The 16,871-nt window shown below is 58.0% G+C and overlaps 1 protein-coding gene across 5 annotated transcripts; it reads left to right on the top strand.

The window, feature by feature from the left end:
• Nucleotides 1–85: 85 nt before the first annotated feature.
• TRIT1 (tRNA isopentenyltransferase 1) lies at nucleotides 86–16,264 on the top strand. Of its 5 annotated transcripts, none has more exons than XM_075173347.1 (11): nucleotides 86–261; nucleotides 6,417–6,559; nucleotides 7,028–7,124; nucleotides 7,339–7,487; nucleotides 8,386–8,528; nucleotides 8,814–8,925; nucleotides 9,510–9,622; nucleotides 10,805–10,882; nucleotides 12,642–12,751; nucleotides 13,096–13,213; nucleotides 15,648–16,264. In XM_075173347.1, the coding sequence occupies exons 1-11, from the start codon at nucleotides 109–111 to the stop codon at nucleotides 15,785–15,787; spliced, it is 1,356 nt and encodes a 451-aa protein (XP_075029448.1). In that variant the 5' UTR covers nucleotides 86–108; the 3' UTR covers nucleotides 15,788–16,264. The 5 variants fall into 5 exon arrangements, with proteins under 5 accessions (XP_075029448.1, XP_075029447.1, XP_075029451.1 ...); XM_075173346.1 differs by lacking the exon at nucleotides 86–261 and adding an exon at nucleotides 690–920; XM_075173348.1 differs by lacking the exon at nucleotides 86–261 and adding an exon at nucleotides 996–1,106.
• Nucleotides 16,265–16,871: the final 607 nt, after the last annotated feature.

The following is a 16,871-nucleotide window of genomic DNA, read 5'->3' as shown; positions in this document are numbered from 1 at the left end:
GGGCCCGGCCCCGGCCTCTCCGCGGGTGGCCCCGGCCCCGGCCCCGGCCCCGGCCCGCCCCCGTCCCGCCCGCCCGTCCCCATGGCAGCCGCCGGGCCGGGCCGGGCCATGGCGGCGGCCGCGCTCTGCCTGGGCCGGGCCCCGCCGCCGCCGCGGCCGCTGGTGGTGATCCTCGGCGCTACCGGCACCGGCAAGTCGGCGCTGGCGCTGCAGCTCGGGCTGCGCCTCGGCGGAGAGATCGTCAGCGCCGACTCCATGCAGGTACGGCCGGGCCCGGCCTCGGGGGAGGCCGCGGCCGGCCGGGGGAGGCCGGGGATAGGCCCGGCAACCGGGAGACGCCGGGGCCCGGCCTGGGGCTCGGGGAGGGCCGCGGCTGGGCCCGCGGGAGGCCGCGGCTGGGCCTGGGGACCGGAGAAGGCCGGAGCTGGGCCCGGGATCCCCGACGGGGCCCTGGGCCTGGCTGAGGGTGTCGGGAGGCGGCCTGGCCTAGTACCGGGGGGGGCAGTGGGGCCTGGTCGGGGCCCGGAGCGGCCACGGGGCTGCAGGGTGGGCTCCCCCGGGGACCGCAGGGCGGGTGCCTGTGGGGGCGGCCCCGGGGGAGGGATCCTGCCCGCTGGGTACGGTCCCAGCGCACGGGCCGGCCGACCCCGGTGCCCTGGGGAAGGGGCCAGGCGGCTGGGCCGGGGTTCGGGGCGTTCCGGGTGATGTCCCCTCCTGTAACCCGCGGGGCACGGCGCGGTCTGCAGCACTGGCAAGCCACGGGCTCTCCGCTCACCCGCAGGGAGACGCGCACCCCTCCGCCATCACCGGGACCCGCTGGGTCCCTGCACCGTGCCTCGCGCCCCGGCTGGGAGGCCTGGCGAGGCAGCAGCGCTGGCTGGTGCCGTCTGTGCTCCCGGAGGCTGTGTTATGGACGTAGCGTAAGTGAGGCTTTAAGGTGGCAGCTGAAGGCGAGCGCTCCCCTCCCCGGTCACCCAGCAAAGGGACACCGACAAGATGCGGGAAAGAGCATGAAAAATGATATTTGCTACTTGCCAGAGACGCTGTCTGTGGTCTCGTCTCTTATTGCAAGTGGCAGCGTGGAATATATCGGTTGTACAGTCAGGGTCAGTAAACACCGAGGAACCGAGCCTCGTTTTTTTGGTCCTAATTGTGTTCAGCTACAAGAGCTTTGTCACAAGATGTAGATTTCAGCCACCGCGGGGATTTTGTTATTGTTTGGCAAAATGTTTTCTTTCCTTATCAACACTTTCACTGTTCTCTTTCTATAACGCCTCAACTTTCCATCAAGTTTGATGTTTAACGTATTTACTATGCTTTTTAAAAAGGTGTTTTCTGCCAACAACGCCCTTTGCCCTTTGTGCTGCTCAGAGATCGACTCTCGCTGTCCCGCGGCCACCTCCTGGTTTCCTGCAGCAGGCTGCTGGTGCTGGTCACTGTTTGTATCCTAGAGAGCTAAATTTAAAAACTCCCTCTCCTGAATTTGGAGTCAGCAATTGGAAAGCTTTAATTTTATGGAATGTTTTCCATAAGCTCTTGAAGAAAGAGTGTTTGAGGTCTGAGCTGAATTGACAAAATCCTGCAGGGGCAAAATGTTCACGTGAGACGTGGAAGCTTTATCCAGCGCTGCCTGATTGCGGGCAGCTGCCCTCCTGGCCGTCGTGAACCACCAGGCATTGCCGGTGTTGTGAGCCCTTAACACGTGCTCCCTAACGAAGGACTGGCGCGTCCATCTCGCTCTCCTCGAGCCCGGGGTGGGACTGCCTGTGGGCTGGTTTTCTCCGCAGACCCTCTCTGGGCTGGGGCGGCTTTTAGTCAGCTGCCGTTAAGTTTCCGAGGGGAGTTACTCTGCTGTAGCGTCCGCGTCAGAAATGTCTCTGAGCAGAGCTCGGCCGGTGCGGTTTTACTAGTACTGACCTTCCTGATCTGAACAAGCCCTAGAGCTTTTGTTTGGTTATTCGTGCCCGTTTGTGTACTGTGAACGCTGAGATTCTCAGACCTTGCAGTGACCGCCAGCCCAGCGTACAGCGGGTTTAATATCAGGGAGAGGGCTGTTGACTTCAGCGATCCTGCGAACACGAGGCTCCTGCTGCATCCCGAGCTCTGCAGACGTGGCTGGAGCCGACTGGCGTGCTGCGGATTCGCATTTCACGCTGGTGGATGTTTTGAAGCGTGTATTTTGTGCTCTGGTTGTTTCAGGTCCCACTATGGGAATGCAGGCGCTGGGGGGATTCTGGCTGCAGGCGCCCAATGGCATCCCGGCTCGAGTGGCTCTTGTCCTCCTTTCCTTTTAATCTCATTCTAGCGTGACTGTGGAGCGAGAGCCGAGCAGCTCTGCTACTTTTATCCCGTAATGCAGCATGCTTTCTGCGTGGCCTCTCGGGGCGGCGAGGCGGGGGAGCCCTGCCTCTCCACGGCCCCGGCCGCCTGAAGGCACAGCCTTGAGCAGCTCGCGTCTGCGCCTCCCCCACCACGCTCCACTAACCCCCGTGCCCCGCTTAGGCAGCCGCAGCCAGCCAACTGGGTCTGCTTTCTTGCTGGCTTTGTTCCCGTGGAATATTGTCTCCCCAGTGCATATCCCTCTGCCACGCAGAGCTGGCTCTGGTGTCCTTGCAGAAGAGTTGCTGGGTTTTAAAAATCCCATTGCTCATTCTCGACTGACAGCTGCCAGCAACCGTGTCGCCCTCAGCCCCCTCTGTCCATTCATCGCTGCGCCCCGTGCGGGCTCCGTGGAGCTCTGACAAATGCTGGCAGTGTTTTGGGCAGCTGCTGGAGCTGGAGCCAGGCTCGGGAAGGGGCCGGGGAGCCCCGAGCCCACCTGTTCCCGCACACAGGCACCCCTCTATCTCCAGGGCGTTTTCGTCATGGCCTTAGGTCTCTGTGGTTAAATTACAGACTTAGCTGCTGCCTGCGTGCAGCTCAGGAGCTCTGGTTAATCTGATGGCCTCTTAATCTTTCTTTTTGTCCTTTCTGTTGCTGTTTGTCATCCCAGTGTGTTTCCTTTAGGAGTAAGTCATTCCCTGGGGAAGCCAGGCAGGGTGAAGCCAGTCCCGCTTCTTCCTTCCTGGCTGAGCAGTGAGTGCGCAGCGATCCCAGTGCCAACTTGCTGGAGGGCCCCGTCTGCGTCCGATCCCACCGTCCCTTCTGGATTTCAAGCTTCAAAGTGGCGTGCAGTCCTCCGGAGGCTGTTGTAGCACAGCGGGTACATTTGCCAGTTAGCGTGTCAAGTCAGGACATCTTAAGAGCCTTTGCTGACATCCTTCTCGTGGCAGGGATCAGAGAGGGGAGTGAATTGTCCTCTCCTTGCACCCTAGCTTGGTTTGGGTCCTCCATGCCCCTCTCCAGCTGGGAGATCCCTTGGCCCTTGTGAAATCTTCACACTTTTCCCGGCTGTAGGTGGCTTGGATGTGTCTGGGGTCCCCGTGCTGCACAGCCGTCATGTCACCTTCAATACCGTGCTCCCTGCCCTCAGGGCAAGGACAGTGCCTTTCTCCCTCCAGTGCAGATGGGGACAAAGGGACAGAGTTTGGGATTGTGCATGAAACTGGTGGCAGAGCGAGGATTTGGGAGAGCCCAGCCTTCCCAGGCTGTGGGCTGAGGGTCCTCACAGGCACCGTTTCCTGAGGATCGCTGGTGTTTGTGTCTCCTGCCTCAGTTTCCCCCCCCGACTCTTTAAAAGGGGAGACGGCGCTGACCTTCCAACGAAGTGCTGTGAGCTGTGGGGCTGACCTGCCCGGGGGTTTCAGCGGCAGAGGTGGGAGGATGCCGTCAAGGCTAAGCATCTTTAGTCCCCGGCTTGTATTCGATGTCTCGGAGGCCTGCTGCTCCAGGCTGCCACTAATCTGTTTTGGGGCCTTAGAAAGCAACAAAGGCTTATCTGAGCCGCTTGCTGAAAATAGAAATGAGTGTCGGGAGGACGTCTCGGTGCGAGGCCCCGCCGACAGCCAGCTGGTGGAAACCTTCTCTGGGCTTTGCTGGGTGTGTGTAAAAGGCCGTCTTTGTTTCCTCCCAGCCCACACACTGACACTGCCTTCCTCCTCCTCTTGTTGCCAGATATTCGGGGAGGCTCTCGGTGTTTAATCCCCAGGAGAACCTTGGGGGATTGGAGCCTGAACTGTAAATCCCGGCTCTGCCTGCGCAGGGCACTGGGAGCTCCCGGCCGCCTCCGAGCCTCCCCGTCAGCCCTCTGTATTGACTGTGATTTCAGGCAGACGAGTGGGAGTCGGAGGAGCTGGAGGGCTGGACTGGCCCTTGCCGGAGGAGAGAAGGCACTGAGCCAAAGCGCACCGAGTTCAAAGGCTTTCGGTGCCGACTGGAGACCTGCGTTGAACGGCGCTGCGCAGCCCGGGCTGGGTCGTGGAAGGGGATCAATAGGCTGAAGCCAGCCACGGGGCGTGTTGGCAGAGAGCTGCCTCTTGGGCCTCTCCTCCTGTCTGCTTGCCGTCCCCTGGAGCCAGCTGGGTTTCTGCAGGGCAAAAGGGAAGAGCATTTGGTTGCCTTCCCGCTCGCCCGTCGCTTCCTGCCCCCAGGCGAGCCTTTCTCCCCGAGGGACCGGGCGCAGGAGCTGGCCCTCGCCCTCCAAGCGGCAAGTGCAAGAGTTAAGCAAGACGGGGAGCGTCTGCCGGGCTGCAGCTGGTTCAGCCGCCCCAGCAACTCGCATGACTGCTCCAGGCAGGGATCGGGCTTCCCTGCTCCACTAACCTCTGATCGGCCCTTGCTGCCGCTCCGTGCCTTCTGCCCGTGGGTCACCTCTGTGTCACCTTGTCCTTTTGTCTGGGACCGGGGGAGGCAGTGGGTGGAGGCCGCACTGCAGCCGGAGGCTTGGCAGTTTCTCAGAGGGGATTAAGGGGAAGTTTGTTTCTGGAAGTCTGGCCCTCTGGCTGGGGTGGTTTCTGGGTGATGGAGGAGGAAATGAGTACAACCATTTTCAGTCTCTTCTCCCATCAGGACAGGTTATCCCAAGCTGGGAGACTGCTCCAAGCGGGGAGGTGCTGAGAGCTAAACATCCTCCCTGCGACCGCGGCACGAAGCAGAGCCTTAGCCACCGCCTGGCACGGAGGGTGCTCAGTCCTTGGCATGGCACAGGGCTGGGCTGGACAGAAAGGCTTTATGTGCCCCGCTGTGACCACGTGCCTGCTGCCAGCACCCTCGGGGTGCGGGTCCCCGCTCTGATCCCTGTTTGTCTGCCCACTGACAGGCATGGCCGGGGCAGTGCCAGGGCACAGGGGCACCTCGCACTGAGGAGGGTTGTGTTTGCATGCCGTGGGGAGCAGGGCGAGGAGCCTTCCTCCCTTCTCCTGGCTGAAAGATGCTCTCATCTAAAACGGCTCTGCTCACGGGACCCGGCCGAGCCGTGGGGCTGGGATGCCAAGCTGAGGCAACTCCAGTACTTGCACCGCCTGGGTCTGCGGGCTGGGCTGTGGCTGTTGCTTTATGCAGCCTGGAGGGTGGATTTGGGCTGTGGCTCGGATGCGTGCTGCTGGGATCGCAGGTTGCCTTGGCTCTTTACCAAGAATGCTCCAGAGGGGTTGGTTTGGGTGGCTTTTCTTTCTGCTCTGCTTTTAGCTGTCTAGCTGAGGGCCAGCTTCTCTCAGCGGAGCTCTTCAAGGTTGTATGTCCCAAACGCGAGATTGAAGACGCACCTCGAAGCAGCGAGATGCTGCTGGTTGCTCTCACTGCTGTCTCCGGACACCTTGGTGCAGGACAGTGCCTCTTTTCCCCTGGGGTCACTGGCCTGCACTGATGTGTTTTGCTCCCCTCTGTACCCGACCAGCTCAGTGAGAGCAGGCAGCAGGCAGTACGCCAGGCTTTTAAGGTGTGCGTGAGCTGAAACCATTTGTGTGTGTTTAGGAGGCTCCATGAAGTTGCATGTTGCAACCAAAGAGATCTTTGTGTGTAACGGGAAGCAGTGATCCTTGTCCCCAGCGAGACTCGGTGCTGTGCTGGAGATGGGTGTTTGGAGAGAGGCACACCTGAGCTTTAGCTGCAACAGCAGCAGATGAGGAGCCGGCAGCTTGGAGGCAGCCGCCCTCGTTGTTTCGGAGCTCTGTGCTTCGGAGCTGGGCTTGGTTGGTTACGCTGACCTGCTCTCTGATCGCTCGATCAGCCTTTCCGTCCCTAACTGCAGGGTTATATCAGACCAGGAAGGCAGTCGTGAGCGGTCGGACTCACGGTTCGTCTCCCGTGGGCAGGAACAAACACCAGAGAGAGGCAGTTTGGCCCTGGCAGGAGCAGGCATTGGCAAGATTCCTGCTGCCTCGCCTGAATGGGGCTTGCGCTGCCTGCTTCTCCAGAGACTGGCGGGGGGCTTGGAGGGGCGATGGGGACAGGCAGCGGCTCTGCGTGGGGGAAGGAGCGGTGGTCGGTGGGGGTTTCATGGGACGCAGAGGTGAGTGACAGGCTCTTCTCTTCCCCAGGTGTACAAGGGCTTGGACATCATCACGAACAAGGTTTCTCCCCAGGAGCAGCGTCTGTGCAGACACCACATGATCAGCTTCGTGGATCCTCTTGTCTCTAACTACACGGTGGTGGATTTCAGAGACAAAGCCGTGGCTCTGATATCCTTTCACGCTGCAGCCTGCCTGCCCAAGCAGATTCGGACTTCCCCTGTCCACAGCCAGGCCTGCAAGAGAGATCAGTGTTTGCATCAGCCTTGGGCTCTCCACATTGCAGCTAACTCCGGTTTTCAGAGGATACTGCTGGCGAGGGGGGCTTGGAGCTTCTTTTACCCAGCTAATGCTCAGGGCAGCCCCTCCCCTGGGCTGGTTGGGGAAGATCTCTGCTGCACCGCAACAGTGCTGAGCTGGGTATTGCCCTCCCTGGCAGTCCCTGGGTGTCCCTGAGTTTTGGTGGTACCTGGCACAGATAGCAGAGGATAGTGAGGGAGGAGGGACACCTATAACCCTGACCTGCAGCCTCACTGGCTCCTTGGGGCTGGGAGAGTGGGGTCTGGGCCCCAGGCTGCTGCTCCCCACAGCCCTCCCTCCCTGCCGTGCATCTCTGCTTATGCTCCCTGACTGTGGCACATTGAAGATATTTTTGCCCGAGACAAAATCCCGATTGTTGTGGGAGGAACCAACTACTACATCGAGTCCCTGCTCTGGAAGGTCCTTATCAACACCAAGGTACCGTTGAGGGGCTGCGTATCCCTCCGGGAAAGGGTGAGCCCCATGTTGAGGGCAGGCTTCCTGCAACCGGGCACGGTGCTCCCCCTGCTAGAGTGGGGCAAGGAGAACCAAAAGCCCCTCGTTCACCCGGCGGGTCTGGAGGATCGTCTTGCTTGTGCTGGCCTTGCACATGGATGAGTGGCTTGACTCAGGGCTGCCTTGTGCCCCACAGGAGAAGGCCAGCGCGGCCCCCGGGCTGGTCACTGACAGGAAAGTGGAGCTGGAGCAGCTGGACGGCGTTGAGCTCTATCGCCGCCTGAGCCAAGTGGACCCAGAGATGGCGGCCAAGCTGCACCCCCACGACAAGCGCAAAGTGGCCAGGTGAGCTTGGCGTGCCAGGGGCAGGGGTGCCAGGGCCCAGCACCCCTTCCCGAGGGAGTCGTGTGCCTGGGAACACGGCAGGATGGGCTTTCCCAACCCAGGTTAGGGTGCTCTTAACCCCTTAGCAAGGTGCTTGAGGACCTTGGAGCACTGGTGTTGGGGAGCTCTCTGGGATCTGAGACCTTGGGCCACGCAGCCCCCAGCCTGAACTGCCTTTGGGGTCCAGGACAGCGCATTGCTCCTGGCTTGTGTGCACCGGGGCTGCTCCCGCTGCGGTGCCCCAGCAGCAGGGTTTATCTGGAGCTATTTAAGGAGCAAGCTGCTGTGCTGGCTGAGTAACATACCTGAGCTCTGTGGGAACAGCACGGCAGCAAGACCAGGCTTGCTGCTTTGGCGGACCCATCCCAGCCGAGCCCTGGCCCGGGGGGAGCAGAACACCGCCCACCCCATTCGCACGGTGCAGGGGGACAGAGGGTTGGGCACCCCGCGCAGCTTCCTCCACCTCCCTGGCTGGGCTGAGCTGAGCTGGCGGTAATGCTTCGCAGCACCGGCAACGCTGGCCCCTTCCCTGCAGCCCTGCCTGGCTGGAAAGGGCAGGGCTGGAGCCAGAACCCCGTCCCCTGCAGGGCTTGTCCCGCTGCCAGGCAGGAGTGGGTGGCTGTGCTCTGGGCTCCTTGGGTGCCATCGCTGTGCTCTGCACTGCACTGTACCCCCAGGACCTGGGTGTGCTCGGGATGCCGGGCACGGGAGGGGGCAGAAACCTGCCTTCCCCCCACATGAGAGGGTTGGATCGCAGCAAGTGTCTGCGGTTCCCTTTGCTGGAGCCCCCAGGGCTTCTGGGGAAATGCAGAAGCTCATCCTCACCCAGCCTCTGAGCTCTGTCTGTCTCTGCTTACAGGAGCCTCCAAGTGTTTGAAGAGACAGGGATCCCCCATAGTGAAATCTTGCACCAGCAGCAGGAGGAGGAAGGTGGGGGACCCTTAGGGGGGCCCCTGAAATACCCACATTCCTGCATCTTGTGGCTCCATGCAGACCAGGCAGGTGAGAGTGGGCTTTGCACAGCTCCTGGCTGGCTGAGCACAGCCATGCGGGGTTAGGGCTGGCTCCCTGCTCCTGCCCCAGCCTCCTCCCTGAACAAGGCAGCAATTCTTTTGGCATCAGTGGGCGTGACGGAGGACTCGCTGCCCTCACCTGCTGGGCTCTGCCTTCCTCAGGTGGATCGGGAGGCTGGCAGTGCCGAAGCGAGTCCTAGCACGTTGTCCAGTGGTGGGCCTCCTGAGGGCACGGCTCCAAGCGGCTGAGTGTGTCTTGCCCTCTTCCTCCCAGCTCTGGACCAGCGGCTGGAGAAGCGGGTGGATGACATGCTGGCTGCGGGACTGCTGGAGGAGCTGCGGGACTTCCACCGACGCTACAACCAAGAGAAGGTGGCTGAGAACCGGTGGGTGAGAAGCCAGCTCCCTTTCTGCTCCCGGTCCCACCTGCCAGACCCACGCAGGGCCCGGACCGACTCTCCTGGCAGCAGCTCCAACGTATCGCTGCTCCCAGCCCTCTCCTGGCAGCGCCTGCTCCTGCAGCAGGGCCAGCAGACGGGACGGGTGCCTGCCTCTGCGGGGGCACCATCAGCGGAGAGATCTGAATCAGCCAGATCCTCCAGCGCTTCCTGGTCTTCCCTGCCAGAACCCTTAGACCAGGTTGGTCAAACAGCAGAGTCCCTGCGGGTCTCAGCATTGAATTAATTTTGCCTGGACCATAACTGCCAAGCGGTGACATTTCCCCTCAGTAAAAATTACTTGGTGCTGCCTGAGTGTTCACACCGCAAGGCTGACATGGACTGTCACTGAAGGCATTGGTCTGCGTTCCTGTGTGTGCCTGGCTTGGCTTGTCCCCCGACACCGTGGGCTTGTGTCACCTGTGGGGGTCCTGCAGGGTGAGATGCAGAGATCTGAGCTATCATGGAGAGGGTTGAGGTCTCCCACTGTTCTGAAGGAGGCTGCTTTGACCCCTGTCTCTTGTCTTCTCCAGGCAGGATTACCAGCACGGCATCTTCCAGTCCATCGGCTTCAAGGAGTTCCACGAGTACCTTGTCAGTGAGGGGAATTGCTCACCCGAGACCAGTGCTCTGCTGCTGCAAAAAGGTGAGAGGAGCACCCTGCATGTCCTATGTCCCTCAGCCCCACACAGCTCCATGTTTATTGTGTAATGGTCTGAACCAAGCTCAAACCTTGGGGCAGGTCTTGTTGGGGTTGAGCTGCTCCTTTCTCTCTGCATTTTCCACTTCTGCCAGCCCAGGGGTGCAGGGACTCCTTTTTCAGTGCTCGGGAGAGCATCTCTGAGCGCACCCAGGGCAATTCCTCCCTCCCTTCCCTCAGGCCTCCTTGCAAGATATACTGGGCACAGCGTGACTTGGGATCTGGATCTGGTCCACCAGTGACCTGGGTGATGGGATCCCAGCTGGGATGTGAATGCTGTGGAGAACAGTGCTAGAAAGAAGGAATGAAGCAGAACTCAGCGTCTGGTTCAGCAGCAGGATGGTGGGAAGGGGTCTGGGGATCTAGCAGATCACAGCACGAGTCAGTAGTGATGCGCTCTTCGATGGCATGTGTCATTCTGGAGCGTCTGGACTGATGCGCTGTTGTTAGAGGAGAGAGCTGCTCTGCTCCTCAGCACAGTGGAGGTCCCAGGCAGAGTCGGTCTGTGCTGAGGAGGGTTCAGTGCGAAGTGGAGATGGAGGCTGAGGAAACCACAGAAATGATAAAAGGCTTGAAAACAAGTCTGGTGCAGAAGGGTCTTGTTGTGTCTGCTCAGGAGACGATTGCGGAGGGATATGATAAGTCTGGGGCTAAATATTGAAAGGTTGTACAGTGTAAACCATCCCGTGGGCCCACTGCGGGTAGGACAAGGAGTCCTGGGCTCTGTTTGCTCAGAGAAGTATGGAATTAGGTGTTATGAGAGCAGTGCAGCCCCTGAACGGAGTGTCCTACCTGCTAAAAGCTTCAGGGCTGAGGTTTTGGGCCCTTTCCACCCAGTGTTCATTCAAGGGCATGTGGGACACCTTGTCCAGCCCTTCTGCACTGCCGCTGCCCCTACACTCTGTCTGGCAAAGCTTGGCTGCTTTGCTGTGATGGCCACTTCTCACTGCTGGCTCGGAGACCTCCAGACGGACAGTAGAAGTACTTCCCTTGAGTGAGCATGGTCCCATCCAGCCTTGTGTGGTTTGCTCGCACCGGAGCTGACAGCCTCTTCTCGCTCTGCTCTGAGCTCAGCTTGCAGCGTTGCGCTGACCTTTGTTTTTATTTTTTATTCCCTCTGTTTCAAAGGGATCCAGGCCCTGAAACAGGTGACCAAGAGGTACGCCCGGAGGCAGAACAAGTGGGTCCGAAACCGCTTCCTGAGACGTAAGTCCTCTGTTCCTGCCCTGCCTCGCCATCCCTGTTCTCGCATCTCTTCTCATCCCTCCTTGGCCCATCCCAGCTCAAGAGAGGAGAGTGCTGGCTCCTCTGCTTTGGGGCAGCGTGTGTTGAACGTGAGTCCAGCAGAGATCAGATGCTCCTGCCTGGATTCTTCTGGCTGGCCCAGGCTGCCCTGGCTCTGCAGGTGTCTGCTGCCGGCCAGATCCCTCCAGGATCCACCCACCAGGCACTGCCCTGATTGCAACCTGAACGTGTGGGAAGGAGAGCAGCCGCTCGGCCTCCTGAGACAGCCCACCCAGCACTTCCATGTTTATCTTGCCCACAGCCCGCCTGCCCGGACCCTGAGGAAGGCAGCTCCTTCTCACTGCTTCCCCTGTCCCCCTGGCTGCCTGTCGAGGGAGGACCTTCCCCTCCCAACAGAAGTGCCACCAGGACGGCTAATACCCAACAGAGCAAAGCAAGCAAAGGCTGGGCCCCGTGGCGGGCAGCAGTAGGTGGTGATGGCTGCAGCATCCCTGCAGCCTATCCTGCCGACGGCTCCCGAGGGGCGCGGGGAGGGGGTGCCCAGCACTGTCCCTCTCCCCACGCGCCCACACATGCTCGTTGTGCAGGGCGAAAAGCCCAGTTGACAGCTGCCCTCCAGATTAAGAGCAGGAGCCCATTGGCTGCTCTTCGCCTGGGCCATGCTCGCTGCGGTGGCAAGGAGCCAGCAGGACTTCCCCATCCCAGCCCCAGCCTTGGAGCAGGGCCAGCAGCAGCAGCTGGGAGCCGGGCACTTGTTGAAAGGTGCTTGGTAGGGGCAAAACAACAATTAAAAAAAAAAAAAACAAAAAAAAAAGGCAGGGAGAAACTCGAGTCAAAAGATGGGCTTTGAACGGGGTGCAAGAGCTCTCCTGGAGCCATGTGCTTGGTGGCTGTGGCTCACCTTTCTGGTGGCAGGTGTGCTGCAGATCAGCCCTGGCGGGACCTTGTTTGTGGTTACGGCAATAAAAAGCAGCACCTGCTGGAGACTGGCACGCGGCAGCTTTTGATGGCTTTGTCCGAGCGGGGCCGTGTGCCCGATGTCTGCGCGCAGGTGAGCGGCGGCAGGGCAGCGACGTCGCTGGAGTGGGTGCTCTGTGGTTGCAGCTGTCTGACCCTGGCCGGGCTGCAGCACGCACCCCATGCCCTCACACCGGGCTGGGGGAGGCCGAAGGGGTGGCTTTGAAACTCTGCCTTGTCAAGTCGAAGCATTAATAAAGCATCTCCCACCGTGGCTTGCTACTGTGAGCCGGGAGCGTTGGCCCCTGCAGCCGCACAAGCAATTACAGCTCTGAGTGGGAACCTGCACCCGCAGATTCCTCATCCAGGCTCCATGCCTGCATCTCCTTGTAAGCTTTGTGTGATGGCTTTGTGCCTGGATCTAGCCTTTGATCTTCTGCGGCCTCCTGTGGACCACGGCCGTGATGAAGTGTTTGCTGTTATGATGGGCTGTTGGTGTGCTTGGATTTTGTAATGCTGTCCTGAAGGCAGACAACCATGAAGATGCTTGAGGTCTTAGGTGTTCTTGCTCTTGAGGGTGGTGCCGCCCAAGCTGAGGTCTCTGGTAATTTTGGCTCTGGAAAGGCTGGTGCCATTTGCTTCTGAATGCTAAAGGACAGCTAGATAGGAAAGAGCAGATCCCCCCCTGGGATCTGCTCCGTGGGTGCTGGGACATGATGCTGGGGAGGTTCTGGCGATGACCTACCTTTCTGTGTCTCCGTAGGTCCCGGGCCCAACGTGCCCCCGGTGTATGGCTTGGAGGTGTCTGATCTCCTGCGGTGGGAGGAGGATGTGCTGAAACCTGCTCTGGAGATTGTGGAGAGCTTCATCCAGGTACCGGGTAACTGCAGTTAACACGTGAGCCGTGGCTGAGAAGCCAACTTCTTGGTAGTCTCCAGGTCCCATAACTTGGCACTTAGTCTCTCCCATGAGCAGGGCTGTCTGTGTGCATGTCCAGCCTTGGGCTTTCCTCTCAGTGGCAGAGGGTTGTTGTCTAAGCTGAAAATTTCCCCTAATGCCCAGTATTCCTCTTGTCTTGCAAGGTAAAACTGCAGTATCTGTCCTGCTAACCTTGGTGTCTGGGTATGGCAAGTTCAGAGCCCAAACTCTACCAAAGTGAACACAGCCAAGCAAATTTTCATAGTAGAAACCGGTTTGAGGCATTATTTAATCTACAGGGACGTGAGCCCCCAGCAGAGCCTGTGAAGATGGAGTACGATATAAATGAGAACAAACGCAGTCATCGCCTGTGTGAGCTGTGCGACAGAGTCATCATCGGGGACAGGGAGTGGGCAGGTAGGATCCGGGAGAGGAGGGGGCTGGGGAGGGGGCACAGCGAGCGCTGTTATGCGGAGGGATGGAGCGAGGCAGTTCTCCGGGGCAGAGCAGCTTCCTTGGCTGTCTCTGCTTGGCCGGATGACCCTCAGCACATGATCTTGGGCTTTCAAGGATTGTTTACAGCCCATGTATGAAAGCAGCCATTTGCAAGCCCGGAGGGGGTGCAGGAGCTGTGCCACAGCAGCCATCTGTCGGGCTTCCCCCCCTTCCCCGGCACCCAGTAAACACTGCCGCTCTCTGCCGTCACGCCAGACGTGGGGATCTATACATAGCATCAAACCTCAGAGCTGTCTGTGTTTAGTCAGGGCTGCTGGTCCTTTTCAGCACTTTAGATACTTTGTCAAAAAGCACAGAACAAATTTGTTTCTTCCAAAATTTGGTTGTGTAAAATGAAAGTTTCTTCATGTTTTTAATAGTTCAGTTTTCCTCCAATATCTCCTATTTGTGTGGGTTTTTTTTAAAAAAAGTATTCCTAGCTGTAATGGCAATAGAAAGGGATTTTCTATTTTCAATAGACTTACTTTAAAAGAGCTCAGTTGGAATCAGATTAACTCAGTGAATTTATCTGTGCTGTGAGGCTCATGCTGAGAATCAGAAACAAAAAGTAGTGGAGAAACTGGCTGCAGAAATGAAACTGGTGAATCTCCACGTGTTGCCCAAATGCAGTATATGCAGACACAATGCAAAGAGAAATTTCCCAGGTTGTTGGTTGTCAGATTTGAACGAGTCGCTTATTCCTATTGCTCCAGGGAACTGCTGAAAGCAAAGGTGGAGGTTGGCTCAGAATAGGAAGCTCGTTGTAGTGAGATCAGTTTGTAAGTGTAATTGTTATTTTAGCCAGTCTCGGCTCTCTCAGCTTGGAGGCACTTTGAAGGAGCTCAACCTACTCCAGAACTAGAGGACTCTGAAAGTTTTCAGGGTCCGTGCCATCCTTCCAGGTCCAGCAAGTTTTATGACTGAGTGGGAACTCCTCGAGATCCCCCCAAACACTACAGCTGCAACTACGTGTCCTCTAGGGCTGTCAGCCCAAATTCTGATAGATGTGACAATACCTTTCTCAACCAAGACCAGCTGTTGTTTTCTGCATCCAGCTGAATTTGGCTCAAATCCCCAGATGGTGGGAGAAAAATGGTCCAAAACCTGGGCGTTACTTGTAACTGCAAAAGTAAAAGCTCAAAGGGAAGTGAAAACAGTAGTGGGAGCTGAGTCGATCTGCAATCTGGTCTGTTTTCTTAAGTCAAGTTACAGATAGTTCTGGGAACTGCTTCCCAGTACCCCACTGGCTCTGGAAGATTTAAAAATTTTATCTAATTTTACAATTTGTATGGACTTAGAAGAGCACACCTCCCCAGACAGCAGCAGAAATCAGTGCTTCTTCCAGCCACTCTACGCTTTGGTGTTGCTTTCGACAAATTGTAAGAGGTGAGACTTAATTTCAAGCTGAGGGTGACCCTACAGCACTGTGATAAAGCAGCAGCTTTGCATGTAATTTTGTCCTTTGGCAGAAAAGGATGACTGGAAAACACCTGAGGGCCTTGATTCAGTGAGCACATACCCTTGTTTAATTACGGCCCTGCTTGAAAAGTTTGCTGCTTTAATTGCTGCTCTGATCTCTTGGAAATAGCAAAACCGCCTTGCTAAGATGGTACATTGGTCTGGTTAGACAAAGTGCTTTCTACTTAGATAATACCACTGATACAGGAGGTTTTACTGTCCTTAACTATGTGATTTCAAACAGAAATGCAGCCCTGCTGTGTCAGTACGAGTTGCATCCTTGGGACTATGCCTCTGCTCCCGTCCGACTCCTGCTGAAGTGCTCCCGTAGCTGGGGGCCTTGCCCTGGAGTTATGCAAAAGCATAATTATGCTCCAGGCTCCATCCCTATCCACTCTAGATGTACAGGATATCCCCAGTGCTGTGGTGCAGGCATCTAGGCTTACAAATGATCCTGGCAGCGCTCCACGGGGTGGCGGATGGTTGCACAACCTCGTCTGCATCCCGCAATGCGCCGCCTCGGTGGTAACACTTGCCCTTCTCCCGTCCTCCTGGCTTTGTGTCTCGGTTGGGAGCAGACTTGCTGGGAGAGTTGAATCCTGACAATCTGGAGTCTTCTGCATATACAGAGCCAGGTTTTTTCCCTCTCCCGGTCCTTCCTGCGGTCAGAAGAAGGCTTGGAAGGGTTGTCCCCCCTCTGAGCCCCAATAGTTTGGCCTAGAAGTGCCCTGAAAACCGGCCAGGGCAGGGCTTGGGAGTTCACTTTTCTGGGAGAATGAATTGTGCGGGAGGGTGGGAAGGGAAGGGAGGGCACTCGGCCCTGCACAAGGGGATGGGGTCAGATGTTTCCTTCTCCAGGTTCCCTGGAGTTAAATGCTCTGTTTGCCTCTTCCTCCAGCTCACACACGATCCAAATCCCACCTGCACCATCTGAAGAAGAGGAGGAAGCTGGAGGCCGCCAGCCGTGCTGCAGAGACTGAGGGGGACAGTGGGAGGGCAGAGACCTCGGGGGAGGACAGCAGCTTGCCTTTGCCGTAGGCCTGCAAACCAGCAGGCGCAGGGGAGCAGCCGCGCTTCCACCTGTGCGGCGAGGAAGCGACTTAGTCCTGGGTGGCCTTGAACCCAACGAGCTGAGTCATTTTTTTTTGGGATGAGGCAGGTGTGTAAGTGGCGGCCAAAGGCCGTCGGCTGCATCGGATCCTCTTCATGTGGCCTCATCGCGCCGTGTTCCCATGCTTCCCCAGCCCTGCCTGGAAAGGGCTGGGCCCCGGGGCAAGGCTGCTAGGAGCATCCTCCCATGCCAAGCGTTAATTCCTGCCAGAGACGCAGCATTATCCTTGGAATGGTTGAGCCGATCCTGCCGGCATGCGAACGTGTCGTTCTCAGAGACAGAAATACCCTGCACTCCTCCAGCTTGGCCAGGAGTGCAGCTCCAGAGCTGAGTGAGCTCTTACTGCCTTTATTGTGGAGAGGATATTTTTTTTTCTTTTATATGGAAATAAAGTTGCAAGATTATTGTGGGTTCCCCTCCCTATTAACGAGCGCAGTTTTCATGCTCTCTGTTCCCACCTGGCCCAGGTTCCCTGCTCTGGGCACAGGCAGGACGTCCAGGCCTGGTTCCTTCTTCCAGTCACCTTTTCTGCAGCTTCTGGGGGAGCTGAGCAGATGTGCTGAGCTTGGCGGAGGCAGCTGATCCCTCTGCACATAGCAGGTGCAGAAGGAGCTGGCACCTGTTAAACAGGAACTTGGAAATGATCTCATCAAGTTTGCAACAGATGAGTCTGTCCTAGTTAAAGCTGAATTCCTGGGGGTTTACACTGTGGTTTGGCAGTGGGAACTGGCCCCGCATTTGAATCTTGAGTTGCTGAGCAGCAAATTCTTTGTGCCGCGTCCGCGAGGCAGTTGGTCTCCGCAGCGTCGTTCCTGGAGGATGCGAGCACCATCTGCACCGCCGCGCTTCCCGGCGTGCCGCTCTGGGTGAAACCGGGAGGGCCTTTTCCAGGGCATTTGGGATTCTCCTGGCAAATGCAATCAAGACGGTTCCTCTTGGGAGGATTTTGGGGTGGTAGAGCACAATTTTTTCCTTCAGCTGCTTGCGATACACCACGTGGCAAGAGCCATC

Source organism: Calonectris borealis, chromosome 25, assembly GCF_964195595.1.
Source record: "Calonectris borealis chromosome 25, bCalBor7.hap1.2, whole genome shotgun sequence".
Classification (NCBI taxonomy): domain Eukaryota; kingdom Metazoa; phylum Chordata; class Aves; order Procellariiformes; family Procellariidae; genus Calonectris; species Calonectris borealis.
Note: the sequence above shows the minus strand (reverse complement) of the source record. Positions and strands in the feature narration are given on the sequence as shown.

Excerpts from the sequence above, each read along its gene's own strand:
- TRIT1 (XM_075173346.1), top strand. The coding sequence starts at position 705 with ATGTCCCCTCCTGTAACCCGCGGGGCACGGCGCGGTCTGCAGCACTGG. Across the intron at positions 7,125-7,338 it reads AGGTCCTTATCAACACCAAG|GAGAAGGCCAGCGCGGCCCC; the intron begins GTACCGTTGAGG and ends TGTGCCCCACAG. Across the intron at positions 7,488-8,385 it reads GACAAGCGCAAAGTGGCCAG|GAGCCTCCAAGTGTTTGAAG; the intron begins GTGAGCTTGGCG and ends CTCTGCTTACAG.